Consider the following 17,495-nt stretch of genomic DNA (forward strand, 5'->3'; position numbering starts at 1 on the left):
GAACACATTGCACATACACTGTCTTTCATCAAATTCATACATATATATATATATATATATATATATATATATATATATATATATATATATATATATATATATATATATATATATATATATATATAATATTGTATATTTGTATATTTTTAGCTGATGACCAAACACCCAGGGAAGCGTCTTGGCTGTGGCCCAGAGGGAGAAAGGGACATCAAGGAACACGCCTTCTTCCGCTATATTGACTGGGAAAAGCTGGAGGGTAAGGAGGTCCAGCCTCCTTTCAAACCAAAAGCGGTGAGTGTTTTCCCTCATGCACACTTTCCACCTCATAATGGTATCCAGTCCCTAAAGTTTGCTTTAGAAATGATCCATGATAAAACAAAGTGAGTTGTATTCTTAGTCTTGCCTATGAGGTAAGTTATACAGTGACTTGTGAAAGGATTCATACCCCTTGAACTTTTCCATATTTTGTCACATTACAACCAATCATAAATAGATTTTATCGCAATTGAATGTGAAAGACCATCACAAAGTGGTATACAGTTGTGAAGTAGAAAGAAAATTATAGAAGATTCTAAATATGTTTTACAACTAAAAAACTGAAGAGTGGGCAAAAGTATTCAGGCCCCCTGAGTCAACAGTTTGTGGATCCACCTTTTGCTGCAATTGACATGACGCTGGCCCCGCCCCCATGCGGAAATAGAGCTGTCCTCTGACAAGCTCACTGTAATTAAGGCAGACTGAAGGACCTCAATGCGTTACCCCAGACATTTTTTGAGTCATTTTTGCCTCATAAACCAACACTGAGGCAGAGAAATTCTCTAACTAGTCCTACGTCAGGTCTAATAAGGTTATTAGCAGGAAATAACGGAGAAATCAACAATAAAACCCAAGAGGAAAAACGAGGGACAAAAAAGTCTGGTTGGATGCACGTGTGAACGCTGTGGGATGCACTTTGCATGTACAAAATGGGTGAGTAATGACTTAAATAATACCGGCTTGTGAAAATCTGCCTTCAGGAAAATGCTTAAAATAAATAGTAGCATAAAAAGGTGTTTAAATGTCAGCATAGCAGTGCTGCTACACACCAGTAGCTGTGTAGATTTCAGCTACCGTTGGAATCTATGCATAAAATCCAGCATAACAACCTTCATTTATTGATCTGGAAATGATTAGAAGTTCAGCATAGTTATTTTAATCAGACTGAGTTGTGTTTATTTGATGCATAGTCGTCAGTCGTGAGTCCTGAGCACGGAGCCCTTAAGCCATTAAGGGTAATATATTAGTTAGTAATTAAGTTAAAACATTCATGACGAAGGGGATACCTAAGTGTAGTTTTCTGTCTTCGCTTGTGTACAGCTATGTGCCTAATTTACCTCTTCAGTGCTTGATTTGTCTGTCAGTGTCGTTACGACATAAAAGTGGGATGTTTACTACCAGTTACCTCCCTGGTGCTGACTAACTTGGTAGTTTCCGTCCATCAGTTTCATTCAACTGGACGTGAGGTGGGCTGCAGTCCATGATCCATTTTTTGCATTATTCCAGACTTCTTTTTGGTTTTGGAAATGTAATAAATTGTTTTCCGCCCTTTCCACCTGCTGGGTAACGGCTGTCGGGATCGCATATTACCCACTGACAACTGGGAGGGTGATTATTATTTTCCTGAAAACCTCTCTGACCCCAGCATGTTTTAAATACTGTCAATACTGTCGTAGGTCAGTTCCTCTAGATAAGGGGCATGTACTTGCAACGCTGATTGGTCAGTTGCTGATAAGTGCCCTGAAAAGATTGGGGGAACATTAGTCTATGTCAGCATGGGGGCGGAGCCGGCATCATGTCAATTCCAGCTTAAAGTCTTTCAGGGTTTGTCTACCACAGCTTTGATCATCTTGTGACTGAAATTTTTGCTCATTATTCTTCTGCAAAATTCTAATTCAGAAATGCATAATTGATCCCAGAGTAAAACATCTCATTCTCAGTCAGATTAGATGCAGAGCATTTGTAAACAGCAGGTTTCAGATCTTACCACAGATTCTGGGTGGGTTTAGGTCTGGACTTTGATTGGGCCATTCCACCACGTGAATATGATTTGTTTTAAACCATTCCATTGCAGCCCTGGCTCTGTCACAGAGCAGCTGGATGTCAGCTGACATTACATTACACACAGCTGGACTCTGTTTAATCATTAGCAGTCAACAGGTAACTTCTGAAGGCAGTTGGTTGAACTCAGAGAAAAGGGTCTTGAATACTTTAGCACACTGCACTTTCATTTTCTATTGGTAAAAAATGTTTTAAATCATGTAGGTTTTTTTTCTACTTCACAATTGTGTACCACTTTGTGTTGGTTTTCATATAAAATTCCAATGAAATAAGTTTGTGGTTTTAATGTGTCAAATATGGAAAAAATAAATTGGTATGAATACTTTTGTGAGCCACTGTAGATATGAAAAAAAATCCCCCATCACCAGAACACAACCATCTGCTACCATTGGTCACTACTCTGACAACTTGTTAGTGTAGTCACCAATGATGAACCTGTATGCCCACTGCTTTCATTTAGACCAATGGAATTCCACAGTTTTTGCTGTGAGTGATTTGATTGGTTGATACCATATTTTAGTTGTATTTCTCTTTTTTCTCTTTTTGTCTTTTGTTGTTTTCTTTCCCTCACCCTTCATGAAACTCAATCCATTCCTCCATCTCTCCTCTCCACGGCAGTGTGGGCGTGATGCAGAGAACTTTGATCGCTTTTTCACACGCAACCTCCCTGAGCTGACCCCCCCAGATCAGGAGCTAATATCCAACCTGGACCAGGAAGAATTCCAAGGCTTCTCATATGTTAACCCTGAGTACAACCACCCAGCTCAATGACCATGTAACATTTCTCCTGGCTTTAATAGAAATCACCCATACTTCATAAACATACTTTAAAAGAAAAACCAAACAAGAAATTATTCTGATGATGTCATATTTGGGTTGCATCCAGCAATTTTTAACTTTTTAAGACCTGACGTTACACATTAGCACTTTTTCTGGCTCAGGTCTAAAAGGTTTAAAGACGTTTGAGTATTTGGGAAAGATATTTATTTAGTTTGTTCCAAAAGTGTGAAAACTATTCAACCGGTTTGTTAGAGAGGAAGCTGAAGGTGTTAGCTCATCTTAGCCTCTAGCTAAAATCTGAGAAGCATCTGGAAACTGATACCTTTCCTTTGCCCCTGGAAGCCACTATTATGCCTAAATATTCAACTAAACATACTACACATCTTGTTCAACAGTGATTGTTTAATTTTATAAACAATAAAAATATAACAGAACAATAAAATCAAAAAGAGAAAAGTAACATTATCCTAAACTGGTTCTTCAATGATGCAGTTAAACATGATAGTTTAGTTTAGCACAGCAAAAAACTCAGAAGCAGCTTGAAGATAAATTACCTTTTTTTTAGAAAGCATCAATGAAACCTTTTGCCTGAAACAATCTTGTTGTTGGCTTATATTGGCTTAATGTAACATAAAGACAAAAACTGTCTGAAACCTGGTTCCCTAACTATTTTTACAACTTACTTTGAGAACATCATAAAAACTGTTTACATTGTCAGGTTTTATTTTTAAATGCCATATAAATGTATAAGTGTTCGTTAAATGCCTTAATCATGGTTAAAAGAAAAATTGTAGTTAGCTTAAATTAGCATTGAGACTGTTATTAATGGACTTTGTTGAAAATTATTTTAAAAACTTGACAGACTAAAACAAAAAAAATTGCTAACTTGTCTTAACAGATTCTATTAAAACGAATTGTTTTTCATATTTGCCACTCGTCTGTATTTTCTTCTATAGTATACGTTTTTAAATTGACAGTAAAATATTTAGTATTTGCCTGCTTCAAATCCTGATGGGGTCAGAGGTGGGATAAAATAATTTTTCAGCTAGATCAAATGTGGAAATCTTTTCTTTTGCTGGATTCACGTTATTATCACGTTATGTTTATGCTAAAATCGTCCAAAGTGTAGTGTAGTTGAGGCTTTACACAAAGCTTAGTGAACTTGGATGCCCACCAGCAGTTCTATGCCACCATAACATTTGTTGACATGACTCAATGGTGGCTAGTTAAATTGACGCAGAAGAAGCAGTGCGATAAGCCCTGATGTTTTCTCTCATCAGTTTGTTAGAAAATTTATTAAATGTTTAATGTTACTAAATAATTTTGTCTCTTTGTGAGCACAGTGGATCCAGGGGAAACTGAAAGGCATTTTTTCTGTAGCTTCTAGACTGCATTCTAACCAAACTTTATTACCTTCAGTCTCCATCTCGATGCCAAGCAAGACTGTTGGCTTTTGAAAAGAAAGCAAACAAATGCATCTCCAAAATGGCAGATTTTTAAATATTATTTAGATAGAAATGGAAATATATGCACAACTGAAAGCAACCCGCCCACATAATTACTTATTCATGATCCAAGATAACAGGCCAGCATGTTTTCCAGTAGCGACTCTGTTCTGGGACCACTGTAGTTTAGCTTGTAACTGCTGCTCTTGTGTTGCCTCTACTGGCTGTATTTTATCTTCAGTGCAGAAATGTTGCTTCCATCTAAATGCCTCACATCAGCAGGCTGCTGGATGCAGAGTCCAACCTGAACATACTCTGTCTCTGTGTCGCCTTCCCTGTAACCTGCATATTGATTAGGACAACCAATCATTGATGTTGATGAGTGTACTATGATCACATGTTGGCAACTCATATAATGTAAATGAACTGACCACTTGCTTTGCTGTAATTGTTCAAATACTAGTTTCCTAATGTTGGCTTTATTTTTGTCTGTAGGATCAAATATTATTACACTTTCTGTTTGATGTTGTGGTGAATGTACCTCCATTATTTTTTGCTGATTTATGATCCTTGTGCACAAAAGCAGGAAGAATTGCAGTTTTTTTTGTTTGTTTTTCATTGACGGGTCTTTGCTTTTCTCTGGAGACAAGTTTTCCGTGTTGCACTGTGTTTTCATTAATGGAGGGCATATCTTGTTTGTTTTTTCAAAATTTACATGATGTAGACATTTAGACTTTTGTGAAGTTATTTTATCCTCCAGAAACAGGATTTCCAGAAGTGCCAAAATAAGGTTAAGAATCATAAAGTTGTAGAAAAATACTTCTAACAGCTGTGGAAAAGAGCAGCCGTCATGTGCCATTTTGCAATACAGGTGTAATTATCATGACATGCATTACAGTCTATCTTAACTGTTGACCAACATTATTATGTCCCTTCAAAGTCCTTTTCATATAAAAGATGAAATGTCAAAGTTGTTTCATAATTTTGTAACTGTAGCGATACAAAGTAGTAACAATGTGTCAAATCTTGTTTTTGAGCTTGTGTCACATAACCAGGTGGCAGGAAGGTAACATCAAAGACACCGGCTTCTAAAAATCTTTGATTCTACCAGATGAGAACCATGAGCACCAATGGTGATTATGGTAACTGTGAACAACCAAGTTTGAGAAAACTCCAGAGAAATAATATATATAAAAATACAATTTCTATATCTGAGAAATATTTGAATGTGATTTCTGGGTGGGAGAGATGCTATTGTTGATTGTGTAATTTCCTCGTATGACTGGAAACTCATAATATACTCACTGGTGCCTGCCAGACGACTACTTCTGTGTTTGCCTTCTTACTGTTGCCACAACACATCTGATTGTTTGTTGAACTCCTTTTTGTGTACAGAGTTGTTTCTTGGAGAGAGTGATATCTAGAAAATTATTGCAGCACCAGATTTATAGCCATCTTTTTTTTTAGATAAAAATAGTGGTTAAAGCTGCTGCAACCAAGAGTATTAGCTACAGAACTATGCATAGTTATTTATCTGTTAACAATAATTCTGTTAAGTCAGTTACAGACTAAACTTTGCAAAAAACGGGTAAAACATTGTCGGTCATTTTTATTTTCTATTTTTCTGTTGTAACAATGCTTCTTAGTAATAAATCTTATGTTGCTGGAAAGCCTTTTGAATTCCCTTTAAATGGTGCCACATTTGTAGAAACTTGCTAAATCCTTTTGGTGGAGGGATGTGTTGATGATGGTATACTCCTGTAAAAATGAGTCTTGTCGTCACTCGAGCCAGTCTCACCAGAGAGATATAAAGATTCTACATCTTCAGTCTTAGGAGTTGATTTCTGTCTTCAAAGACATCAATGCTGAACTTCAGATTGGGTCATCACAGAGCGCCTGGAGGATTTGAGAGTAGAGAGGCTGCTTTTATGTCATGGCATGGACCGTCTCTTGTCATGACCCCGAACCCCAATGAACACTTATGGGAACAGCTTGGGTGACTGCTTTGGTCACCAAAACAAACGGCGGTTTGTTTTAGTGACCAAAGCAGTCACATTGGCTGACCTCTGAGAAATGGTGGTTAACAATGTGATGCCATTCCACATCAGTGTGTGACCAGCACTGGGAGGATACTCAATTCACATTCAAAAATACATAATTTGATTCAAAAGGAAAATTAAATGTTGTAACTCATTAATTCTTCAGAGTTATTGCAAATGGTGATGGCTGTTGGCAGGAAAGACCTCCTGTAGTGGTCTGTATTACAGCAATTCTGAAGAAGCCTCTGACTGAAGATACTCTGTTTTCCCAAGACAGTCTCATGAAGAGGATGGGGAGGGTTGTCCATAATTTTCTTGATTTTATGAAGATTCCTTCTTTGCATCTCATCTCTAGAGGTTCCACAGTCGTCCCCAGAGCAGAATCAGCCATTTTTTCAGGCTGTTGAACCTTTTTAGGTCCCTGGCTCTGATGCTGATCAATGAAAAGATGACGCTCTCAACAACAGACTTATAGAAGATCTGAAGCATCTGGCTGCAAACCTTGAGGGATCTTAGCTTCCTCAAGAAGTCCAGTCTGCTCTGTCGCTTCTTATAGACGCTTCACTGTTGTGTCTCCAGTCCAGTCTGTTGTCCAGATGAACACAGAGGTATTTATATTCCTTAACCACCTCCAGTTCTTTTCCCATGATGGAAACAGGATTTGATCTAACCCTGTTCCTCCTGAAATCTACAATCATCTCCTTTGTTTTATTCACGATTAAGATGAGATGATTGTTCCCACACCTTAACACAAAGCGGTCCACCAGCTCTCTGGACTCAGCCTCTTGTCCATCTCTGATAAACCTGACAACTGCAGAGTCATCTGTGTATTTCTGTAGAAGACAGAAGTCAGACTTGTGCTGGACGTCTGAAGTGTACAGAGAGAAAAGGAATGGTGAGAGTACAGTGCCCTGCGGTGCTCCTGTGTTGCTGACCACCTGGTTAGACACAAAGTCCTCCAGTCTGTTTGTGATGTAGTCATAGATCCTGGTAATTGTTGAGGCCTCCACCTTTGTCTTCTGGAGTTTCTCACAAAGCAGATCAGGCTGAATTGTGTTAAATGGACAAAAGAAATCACAAACATGATCCTCACAGTGCTGCTTGCTTTGTCCAGATGACAGTGGGTTTGTTGAAGTACGTGTAAAATGGCATCATCAATCAATCAATCAAATTTTATTTGTATAGCACATTTCAGCAGCAAGGCATTTCAAAGTGCTTTACATAATTAAAATAAAAACAGCATGTGACATTGAAAAAACAGTGAGAAAGAGAAAGAGATTTTGAAAAAAAAAAAGATTAAAAAAGATAAAAACATTAAAACCCCTTTTAGGACTTCAGTTAAATGTCGTTCAACTCGTATCATCAACTCCAACCCCACGACAAAAAGCAGACTGCAAGGGCTCTTGATATGATGTGAAATGTTGTCATGATAACATTTCACATATGTTATGACACCTGTTGCAATGTCATAGCAACAGGTGTCTCAACTGAACCTGTTGAAGAATGTGTTCTGCTCATTTGCTCTGTCCAGACTTCCATTTTTCTGATCCTCCTTTTGCTTGAAGATGCTAGCGTTTTGTGTGTGCATGGTTCTCCTATGTACTGAGGCAGCCTTGGTTTGATTAAAATTACTACATGTCCATGATTTCTTCTTTCCCCAATTATCTATACCAATAAGTGACACCAAGCAAGAAGATTTAGTGAGTTTTAACATTGGTGCTTAACCAACCAATGCATTTTCCTTAACAATACAAACCATTTAAGGCACAGGTGTCAAACTCCAGTCCTCTGCTGTCCTGCAGTTTTAGATGTGCCACAGGTACTAAACACTGAAATGAAATGGCTTAATTACCTCCTCCTTGTGTAGATATGTTCCATGTAGATATGTTCTCTTGCTAATGACCTAATTATTGTATTCAGGTGTGGTGCAGCAGAGGCACATCTAAAAGTTGCAGGACAGTGGCCCTTGACTGGAGTTTGACACCCCGTCTACATAAACAGACTTGAGAAAAGGAGAAATATTTATTGCCAAGAAGCAATGTTACAGCAGAGCAATAATTGTCCAAACACAAACTTCCTAAAGCAACAATGACTAAAACCTGGATCAGAGTAGGTGATGGGGCTTTAAAAACTATTTTTGTTCCATCACTTAACATTTTTAGTCAGAGGGGAAAAAAGCCTCTTTTTGTAAACTGTGTTGACACATAATCTTATTAAAAGTGAATAAACCCCCAAAACTTAACATTTTTAGACACTGGATTAACTTTTTAAAAATATTTGTTGGTCACAAAGATTTAAACAACTATTTTAGCACATAATTTATTCTGCGTCTGGGACAGAATAAATTATGAATATTGTGAAAAGGTTTACATTTTTGTTACTCAGGGATATAAATTCAGGACACAGTGAAATATTTCAAGTCTTTTATTTCTTGTAGTTTTATTGATTATGATTTGGAGTAAATGAAATCCAAAATTCAGCATCTCACAAAGTTAGATTATTACCTAAGATCATCAAATACATTTTTGAAACATTGAGTTTTGATTATCTGTAAGCCATAATCATTAAAATTACATGAAATAAAGTCTTCACATTTCTTTTTGTGTAATAAACCTGAGTTTCACTTTTGGAAATGGGGGTGGGGGGGGAATCAGAACTTTTTCACAATGTAATTTTTTTTTTCATTTTGTGCTACAACTGCAGTATAAAACTTTTTATTTCTGTATATCACATTGCTTTTATGCTCAGCAATGAACTGAAAAAGGTGAAAACATTTGAGCTCCCATCATTTCAGCTGGAGCTCCTTGATGAGACATAAGGAGGTAGGAGATTAAAACTGTTGTGTGTAGTTCATGTGGTCGGTGTGTCTTGCTGAGGCCTCGCTGCTCCACCTCCCTGTGTGGTGAAATCCTCTCCAGCTGTCGTTTGGTATCGATCTTCGTCCCACTCTGTACTGGAACATTTCCTCTCTTTGGCTTTTGAAGTTTGTGCTCAGTCTTTCTGCATCTGTGCTGTAGATGTGGTGTGGGTGGCTATTATCCATCTTTTAAATGTTTTTTCTAAGGTTGTTGGCAGGGTGCTTGTGTTTTTTAATTTGTTGTTTCTGTTTGTTTCCCACGGTGCAGACTTCCAGCATTGCCATAACTTCCAAATTAACAGAAATATGGACAAAATCACTTAACTTGACAAAACTGTAACTTGCCCCTTATCTAATGCTTTTAGAATTTGACTTCAAACTCACAGCTTTGGGTCTGCTTTAAAATAGCAAATCGCTCACATAGCCAATAAACTCATTACTTTTATTCCTGCTATTCTTTGTATAAATACATTATTTATCATGGAACTGACTGAGTTTAAATGAAATCCACAGCTATGGCTTAACATCTTATAGTCTCAAAGGTTTTATTAGGAAATGAATCAAGAGTCAATATTTACATTGATGATATTTCTTCTCCATCACTTCTATAATTGCCTTTGTCATCCTGCATATCAGCGTTGGAGTCGAAGCTTCACTCATAGAGACCTATTGTTCTCTGTTTAGTAACATGCACTGGAATAGACTTGTAAGCTTTGTGGCCACAGCCCTAAAACTTTATTTTTCTGATCTTTGAAACACTTTCTGTCTTCTGCCTCATGAACACCGCTCCATCATGCTGGAAAATAAAAAAATGTCCGGTAACACTTTATTTGAAGGGGTGTGCATAAGACTAACATAACACTGTCATAAACATGACATAACATTTATCATGAACATAAAGAAGTCTTTATGAATGTTTGACAGTTGTCATGAAGTGTCATTCGGTAAATAATGACACTTTTAATGCAAAGTTGCTCTAAAAGTTGCATTAAAAGTCCATTAAAAATGCCAACTTTGCATGATTTTGTAAATTATGATAACTTAATGCAAAGTTGGTATTTTTAATGGACTTTCAATGCAACTTTTAGAGCAACTTTGCCAGGACTATACCAGGATTCCTCACAGCTGGCTTGACAGCTCTCATCTTTATTTCTCCAGATAAACTATGTTCCACATATCTTGTAGTGGGAGTTATCAGGGGAAGTATCCCAACTTCCTGCAAAATGCNAGAGTCAATATTTACATTGATGATATTTCTTCTCCATCACTTCTATAATTGCCTTTGTCATCCTGCATATCAGCGTTGGAGTCAAAGCTTCACTGATAGAGACCTATTGTTCTCTGTTTAGTAACATGCACTGGAATAGACTTGTAAGCTTTGTGGCCACAGCCCTAAAACTTTATTGTTCTGATCTTTGAAACACTTTCTGCTTCTGCTGGAAAATAAAAAATGTCCGGTAACACTTTATTTGAAGGGGTGTGCATAAGATTAACATAACACTGTCATAAACATGACATAACATTTATCATGAACATAAAGAAGTCTTTATGAATGTTTGACAGTTGTCATGAAGTGTCATTTGGCAAATAATGACACTTTTAATGCAAAGTTGCTCTAAAAGTTGCATTAAAAGTCCATTAAAAATGCCAACTTTGCATGATTTTGTAAATTATGATAACTTAATGCAAAGTTGGTATTTTAAATGGACTTTCAATGCAACTTTTAGAGCAACTTTGCCAGGACTATACCAGGATTCCTCAAGCTGGCTTGACAGCTCTCATCTTTATTTCTCCAGATAAACTATGTTCCACATATCTTGTAGTGGGAGTTATCAGGGGAAGTATCCCAACTTCCTGCAAAATGCCAACCTGTGCTTAATGTTTTTCTTGGAGAGAAATAGTTACTGTACTTTGCTATTATTAGGCAGATTTCCAAACTTCATTACTTTCCACACACTCACCAAGTGGCTGCCATGGGTGAGTAAGCTCTGCAGTGGTGTGGCAACATGATTTGTAAAGCCCTCTTCTGAAACTATGCACTGCAACTAAAATGCTTGAAATTAGACTGTCGTTGGAAATCACTCTCTTATTCAGTCAATCAGATCACCCCTCATATTCAATATTTATATGCTCCCACTGGCTCAGGTTACAACAGGAAATAAGATCAGCTACCATAACTATGCAGATGATACACAGCTCTACATCACGATGTCACCAGGTGTCTCTGAACCCATCCAATCACTGAACAGATGCTTAGAACAGATAAATGTGTGGATGAGACAAAACTTTCTCCAGCTGAACAGAAACAAAACTGAAGTTATTATTTTTGGACCTAAAGAGGAGCGAACTAGAGTCAATGCACAGCTTCAGTTATTACAACTAAAACCAGCGATCAGCCCGAAACCTGGGAGTAGTGATGTACTCTGACCATCACTACTCCTGTTAATTAGATCACCACATGAAGTAGGCCCACTGTCTGCAGCCTGTTAATTTGATGGTAAGGTAATTCATTAGCAAGGACCACGCCATGAAGATATAGGTTTAAAGATTTATTGATGAAGGAATGAGGGGATGAAGGGATGAATCTTGATTTGGTTATCTGGAAGGTTTGGGAGGTGAAGACAGCATGGCGGTTTGGTCTTTGGGAAACAGTTATTCTTATAGCCAGATCAGCACAAAATGAAGTGAAGGGTAAGAGAGGGTGGGGTTGATGAAATGTAACAAACTGAGATGAGTGGGTGAGCAGAGTATGATTAGGCTGCTTGGAAAATTAGAGGTGTGGTTTGGGTGTGGAACTGCTCTTGAACTTAAGTTATCACATTAAATTCACAATAATAATAATAATAATAATAATAATAATAAAAAAATCATTTTTAAGCTCTTTGTAGCAACAAAGTCTGGGAAGCACATTTGCATCACTAAAACATTTAGCCATGACTGAAGTGACTGCATACTGGGGGAAAAATCTACTTATTGTAATGTGTAATTATGTTAAATCCTCAGACTTATGGATATTTGGTTCATGCAACCTTTACCAAACAATAGTTTTGTCCACTGTTGACCTTTAATCAAGTTAGATTAAATGGGCAATGATTTGCTTCCATAAAACAATTCTGAAATGTGAGAACTTTGCCAACCCTTTTGACTTAACTTGAAAGGAGGATCAAATGTTATGTTTGCAATGAAATATTTTTAAATTCTAACTCGAATAATAATAAAAATCAGAACATTTGTGTGATGCTTGAGTAATTCTTTTTTTGTTGTTTTTATTCCACCTCAGTTTTGGTTCAACTGTTTAGTTCCTATTTATTGATTTTCGACACACTAATCTGGGTAGTGTGAGATCAGGCTTATCACAAACATTCACAATGAAAAAATAACATAGGAAGCATAATTGAAAGATTTTGCATTTTTAATAGCTTTCAAGTTTGAGCATAAATCTTTTTTTTCATAACCTTTGATTGTTCCAGCTCTACAGTTTACTATAACTGTCTGAATGTGGTAAAAGTATGTGCTGCCTTCTTTATTCTTCTATGTGCTTTTTTCAGCTGTTATTGCTGCTTTTTGTCAAATCTCTTTCCACTCTTTTTGAGTTAAGCTTTTACTGATGACTACTGTCACTCTAGTGTTCCAGAGTTTCATATCTCTAACTGATTTCAATTTTCTGTGGCAGAAATCTCGCAGCGATGTTGGCAACTTTGACAAGGAGTTCACCAAGATGGCGGTGGAGCTGACACCGACAGACAAACTCTTCATCATGAACCTGGACCAGAATGAGTTCCAAGGCTTCTCCTACACCAACCCTGAATTTGTTATACAAGTCTGAGGACATCCCAGTGGTTAGATGAGGCACAGAAAAAACAATCCAAACAGCTCAGCTCTAGTACTGTGCAAAAGTTTTAAACAATTCCATATGATTTACGCGATTTCTGCCAAATTGCCTTAGAATCTTATAAGCTCAGTAAAAGCTCTCCCCTGTTTCTGAAGGGCTCTACAGCTTTTCTTTGGACACTAACTGCTTTTTTTAAAACTCCTTTTATCTGAGCATGACAGGATCTTCTTGACGAGATTACTTCATAAAATGAAATGTTGGCTAAGTTAGTCAAATGTCTTCGTTTCACTGCATTTTATATAGCAAATACTGGTTTAAAGCACCATTATCAAAGGTTCATTAGATGCTAGAAAAAGATTTGGGTTAAAACAATAGGCCAAACAAAAGCTTAAACATAAATGTCTACCTGCTTTCCATGTGGAGCTTTGGTTTCAGGAAGTGCAGTTCATCTCTTAGTCGATGTTCAGCTTCTAAAATAGAAAAAAAAACAAAGACAATTTTGTAGTAGCAATAGAAGTGTGTCTCATTATCTAAGTTACAAAAGTCTTTCAATTGATTTGTTCACTCAAATTTGCAACCCTCATATTTGCTAGAGTTAGCAGTAGGTTTTCTCCAAATTTTCTTTATGGTTGTTTGTGCTGAGAAATGCAGTTTTTATTTGGCAAAGCAAATGGGTAAAAGATCTTATCCTCCCCAAAATATCATGCTTTAATAAATGAAAACATACTGCTCGCTAGTTTTAAACATTGGTTCCTGCTGTGTAATGTATGTAATCCATGTCAATACAGCATGTAGCATTTTAATATACATGTTAAAATATATATTATCAACTTCATTTGACTAATTTGCTTAGATTTATAAGGTCAACCAGTTACTTCTTGTAGTCCCACAAAAATTCTTTCACCATGTTTTAGTGCGGTCACTCCTTTAGCTTCTAAGTATTTTTATGCATAAATGATGACTATAATGACTATAATGACAAAGATGACTGCCCGAAAATTTCTGCATAATGGACTAAAAATGAGGGGAACGAAATGCCAGACAACACATCTTCAAATAATAAACAGAACCGTTTCTCAAGACCATTTTACATAGTTTCCTGAAAAACAAATTATAAAGAAATTATGGATGATTCAAGTCTTTTGCACAGTACTGCACATTTCCCTCCTAATCCACTAACCTCATTGCACGCCAGGAAGACAAATTGACACCATATCATTTTAACATTTACATTTTTGCTGGAAGTGGATTAATTGATAATGAGAATTTTCTTCAAACATTGTGCAACAGAAGAATCCCACAAATGACCTTCTACCAGATTGGTGACGTTCACATCTCCAGGAAACAGCAGCAGCAGATAACATTCACAGAACTTCACCACAAACGGCTCAAGATTTACTGCCAACATGTACCTTTGTGCTATGTTGATAACGAAGAGTGTGTTTGTTTACTTGATTTCCTTCTCCTATGCTGGTGAGAGTGACGTCATGAACATTTTATAATCAATAAGTCAAACATGGCAACATGTCTGTGCAGACAGCAGTTCAGAGGGGTGCAATATTCAGATCTAGGATTTATAACCTCATGTCTAAGCTAGTCCTGTACTTAGTCTTAAGCATGTCTTGTCTTCCAAGTTGATGCAAAAAAAGAAAAACCTATTATCTTTCTCACATATCTTCATGACTCTGTTTGCATTGGAGTGGGTTGGTGCTGTGTAGGTCTTTACAGTTCTTGTGGTGGAGCTCCTCTATGCATGCCATATTTGTTGGTACTGTAGTTAAAGATTTTTACACTGAACAAAAATATTAAGGCCCCATGTCAAATATAAGAGTTTTATGAACATTTGGGTTATGTTAGTTCAGTGATTCTTAACCCTTTTTGAGGTACCGAACCCCCCAGTTTCATATGCGCATTCACTGAACCCTTCTGATAAATACAATGTCGCCTTCGCTGCTGGAAACTGTTGGGCAGGGGGAGAGTTGCGTGCTCCTCCGCAGCACTGATAGGCTGAGCGATGTAACGTGATCCTCTACATTTAGTGATGGCAAAGTGGGGCGTCATCACGACTTTACACAAGTGTGTCTTTACCTCCACGGCAGAGGCTCCGCCGAACCCCTGGGGTTCGATCGAACCCAGGTTAAGAACCACTGTGTTAGTTATATATAGAGAAACTCAAAATATATTTTCAGTAATTACTTATCTTCATATCAGCACTGATAACATCGTAGTATGGCCATTTGTAGTGGATTGATAGTCCTTTGAATATGATAGGGGTCAGGCTGAGGAATTAGAGTTTGACCATGTTGGCTTCTCGTATGTATGGACAGTCTGACGTGTGATGCGTCTGTTGTGCAGACCAATAGTCTCATCAGCTGTGTGTGTCGTTGTTCTTAGCCGATCCTGCAGATGGACGAGCCGGATGTGGCGATCTTGTGCTGGAGAGGTCACACGTGGCCGATGAGGATGAGGTCGATTTGCAGTAGTGCCAGTCTGTTGGAAACTCTTAAACAGCCTTTGGTCCGATAGTGGACATTGAGCCATGCAGCTACTGCTACGGTGGACACCCCTGCATCCAACATGACAATGCCATGCTCCAGCATAACTTGTGACATCTGAAGCATTGTGACTTGTGACAAAATTTGATATTTTGGGACGGCCTTTTCTTGTCCCCAGTCCAAGGATTGTCCAGTTGTTGCTCATTTTCTCTGATCACCCAGTGGACATGCCCCATCCATGCACTGAGTAAAAAATCAACTCTGAGTAATGCTCACTGACAGCAAGTTGGACTAAAACTTATACACAAATCGAAAGAAATATTACTTTTGTACAATAAAATGTCAGCAAATGCTCATTTACAGTTGTTAACTCCACATGACAACAATATTTGACAGGGGGCATTTATATTTTTGTTCAGTGTATTTTTGTTTTTTGACACCATCGAGGAGAAAACCTTGTGACGTGTCCTGAATGTATTGATCCATGTCAGTTCTCGAAAATTCACATGAGAATTCTTCTTTTGTTCCCTCTCCAAAATGCTGAAAAGTCTCCTCCTTCAAAAACTCTTGGGAGATTATGAAATTTTAGCAGAAAAACTTAAAAACTTGTTGTAAACTTCTGCAAGACTTGTGTTTCAGTGAATGTGTAAATATGAGCAAGGAATTAGAGGTAGGTGTGTTTTTCTTGTTATAATACACTTCTCTTCTATACCTCATAGTCCAGCCCCTTTCCATTTTCCCCCCCACAATTTCAGTTATTCATATTTGTCTTCCACTTTTTGTCTTTTCCACTTTCTAGCTTTAAAATGACACTTTATTTTTATCAATTATTTTTTCCTACTTCTGTAGCAGAAACACATCTTCATTTTAAGATAATGAAATGATCAAGTCAATATTCGGAAATCTGGCAAAAAGGAGAGACTTACTATGCAAAAGAAAGAAGGTCAAAAGGAAAAGAAGAAACCCTGAGAGAATAAAAGGACATGATGGATATGATGCATGCATCATCTTTAGCTGAAGAGACAGATACAAAAAACATTAAAATATTATACAATCAATTCTGTAATTTTGTCTTTTTTGCTTCACAGCTGTTTGCAGATTCATGACCTAATAATCAAACCACACATTAAAAATTGATGGTCACCTGGGTTACACATTGTGTCCATTTCTAAACAGATTTTCTCTGATATAATCAGCAGCTTTAAGCAGACATCATATCACCTGCTGTAGTGTGAACTCAGACTAACTGAAGCTGAGATAAACACAAGTTTAGCCCAGAATCAAACTTATGTAATACTTCTCAAATAGAGTTTTTCTACCAAAGTGATTGCAGTTCTTAATCTGGATCCATAAAAGGGGAATACATATTAGAAACAACATGGTGCTTATTATCAGTTATAGCCAGCACATAATTTGGTGCCTTATAACAGTCAGAATAACACAGTACAACAGTTCAACTACAGATGACAGTGTTTATCTCATTATCCTTGCAAACAAATTCCATATTAACACCAGTTTGTTCTTATTCAACCTTGTTTTGTATGTCAAAGTCAAACAATCTGTTGAGCTCTGAATGGAAGCAGCAGGTCTCTGTTCATAAACGCCTTGTTTTGCTTAAAACGGCATTTATGAATCAAGTTGTTAGTGAAGGAAACCAGGCTGACTGAGAGGTATGAGCAGGAGTGAAAGTAGGGGGTACCGTAGGGTACTGCGTACCCCTAAAAGATTCAGCTGGGGTACGCAGTAAGTACCTGCAAGAGAGGGGAGCGGCTGTCTGCTGTAGAAAATCAGTGGGTTCACTAATCAGCCGTGACTGATTAGTTTTTCAAGAACAATCTAAAACACGACTTAATCAGTTAATAAATCACTTTTTCCCATTTCATATTGTTTCTAAACTGTTCGTGCTTTACTAGAGCAGGGCTGCAACACGTCGATCGGGGAAGGTTTGTG

General features: G+C 37.4%; 1 protein-coding gene and 1 long non-coding RNA gene across 5 annotated transcripts in view; both read left to right on the top strand.

The window, feature by feature from the left end:
• The window catches only part of LOC103129836 (protein kinase C beta type-like), a 92,577-nt gene extending 75,974 nt beyond the window's left edge, over positions 1-16,603 (top strand). For 2 of the 4 annotated variants that reach the window (XM_007541045.2, XM_007541043.2), the window contains 3 exons: positions 151-291; positions 12,892-14,911; positions 15,207-16,603. In XM_007541045.2, coding sequence (XP_007541107.1) covers positions 151-291; positions 12,892-13,044 — 294 coding nt within the window. In that variant the 3' untranslated portion in view covers positions 13,045-14,911; positions 15,207-16,603. Of the gene's footprint in view, positions 1-150; positions 292-2,715; positions 5,648-12,891; positions 14,912-15,206 lie in introns of those variants that run through there. The other 2 variants (XM_007541042.2, XM_007541044.2) reach the window with 1 other exon arrangement.
• Positions 307-2,297, top strand: LOC107834321 (uncharacterized). Its single transcript, XR_001660112.1, has 2 exons — positions 307-1,708; positions 2,235-2,297. It is a non-coding gene; the product is annotated as an uncharacterized LOC107834321 (long non-coding RNA).
• Positions 16,604-17,495: the final 892 nt, after the last annotated feature.

This window comes from Poecilia formosa, unplaced genomic scaffold (assembly GCF_000485575.1).
Source record: "Poecilia formosa unplaced genomic scaffold, Poecilia_formosa-5.1.2 Scaffold583, whole genome shotgun sequence".
In the NCBI taxonomy this organism is placed as follows: domain Eukaryota; kingdom Metazoa; phylum Chordata; class Actinopteri; order Cyprinodontiformes; family Poeciliidae; genus Poecilia; species Poecilia formosa.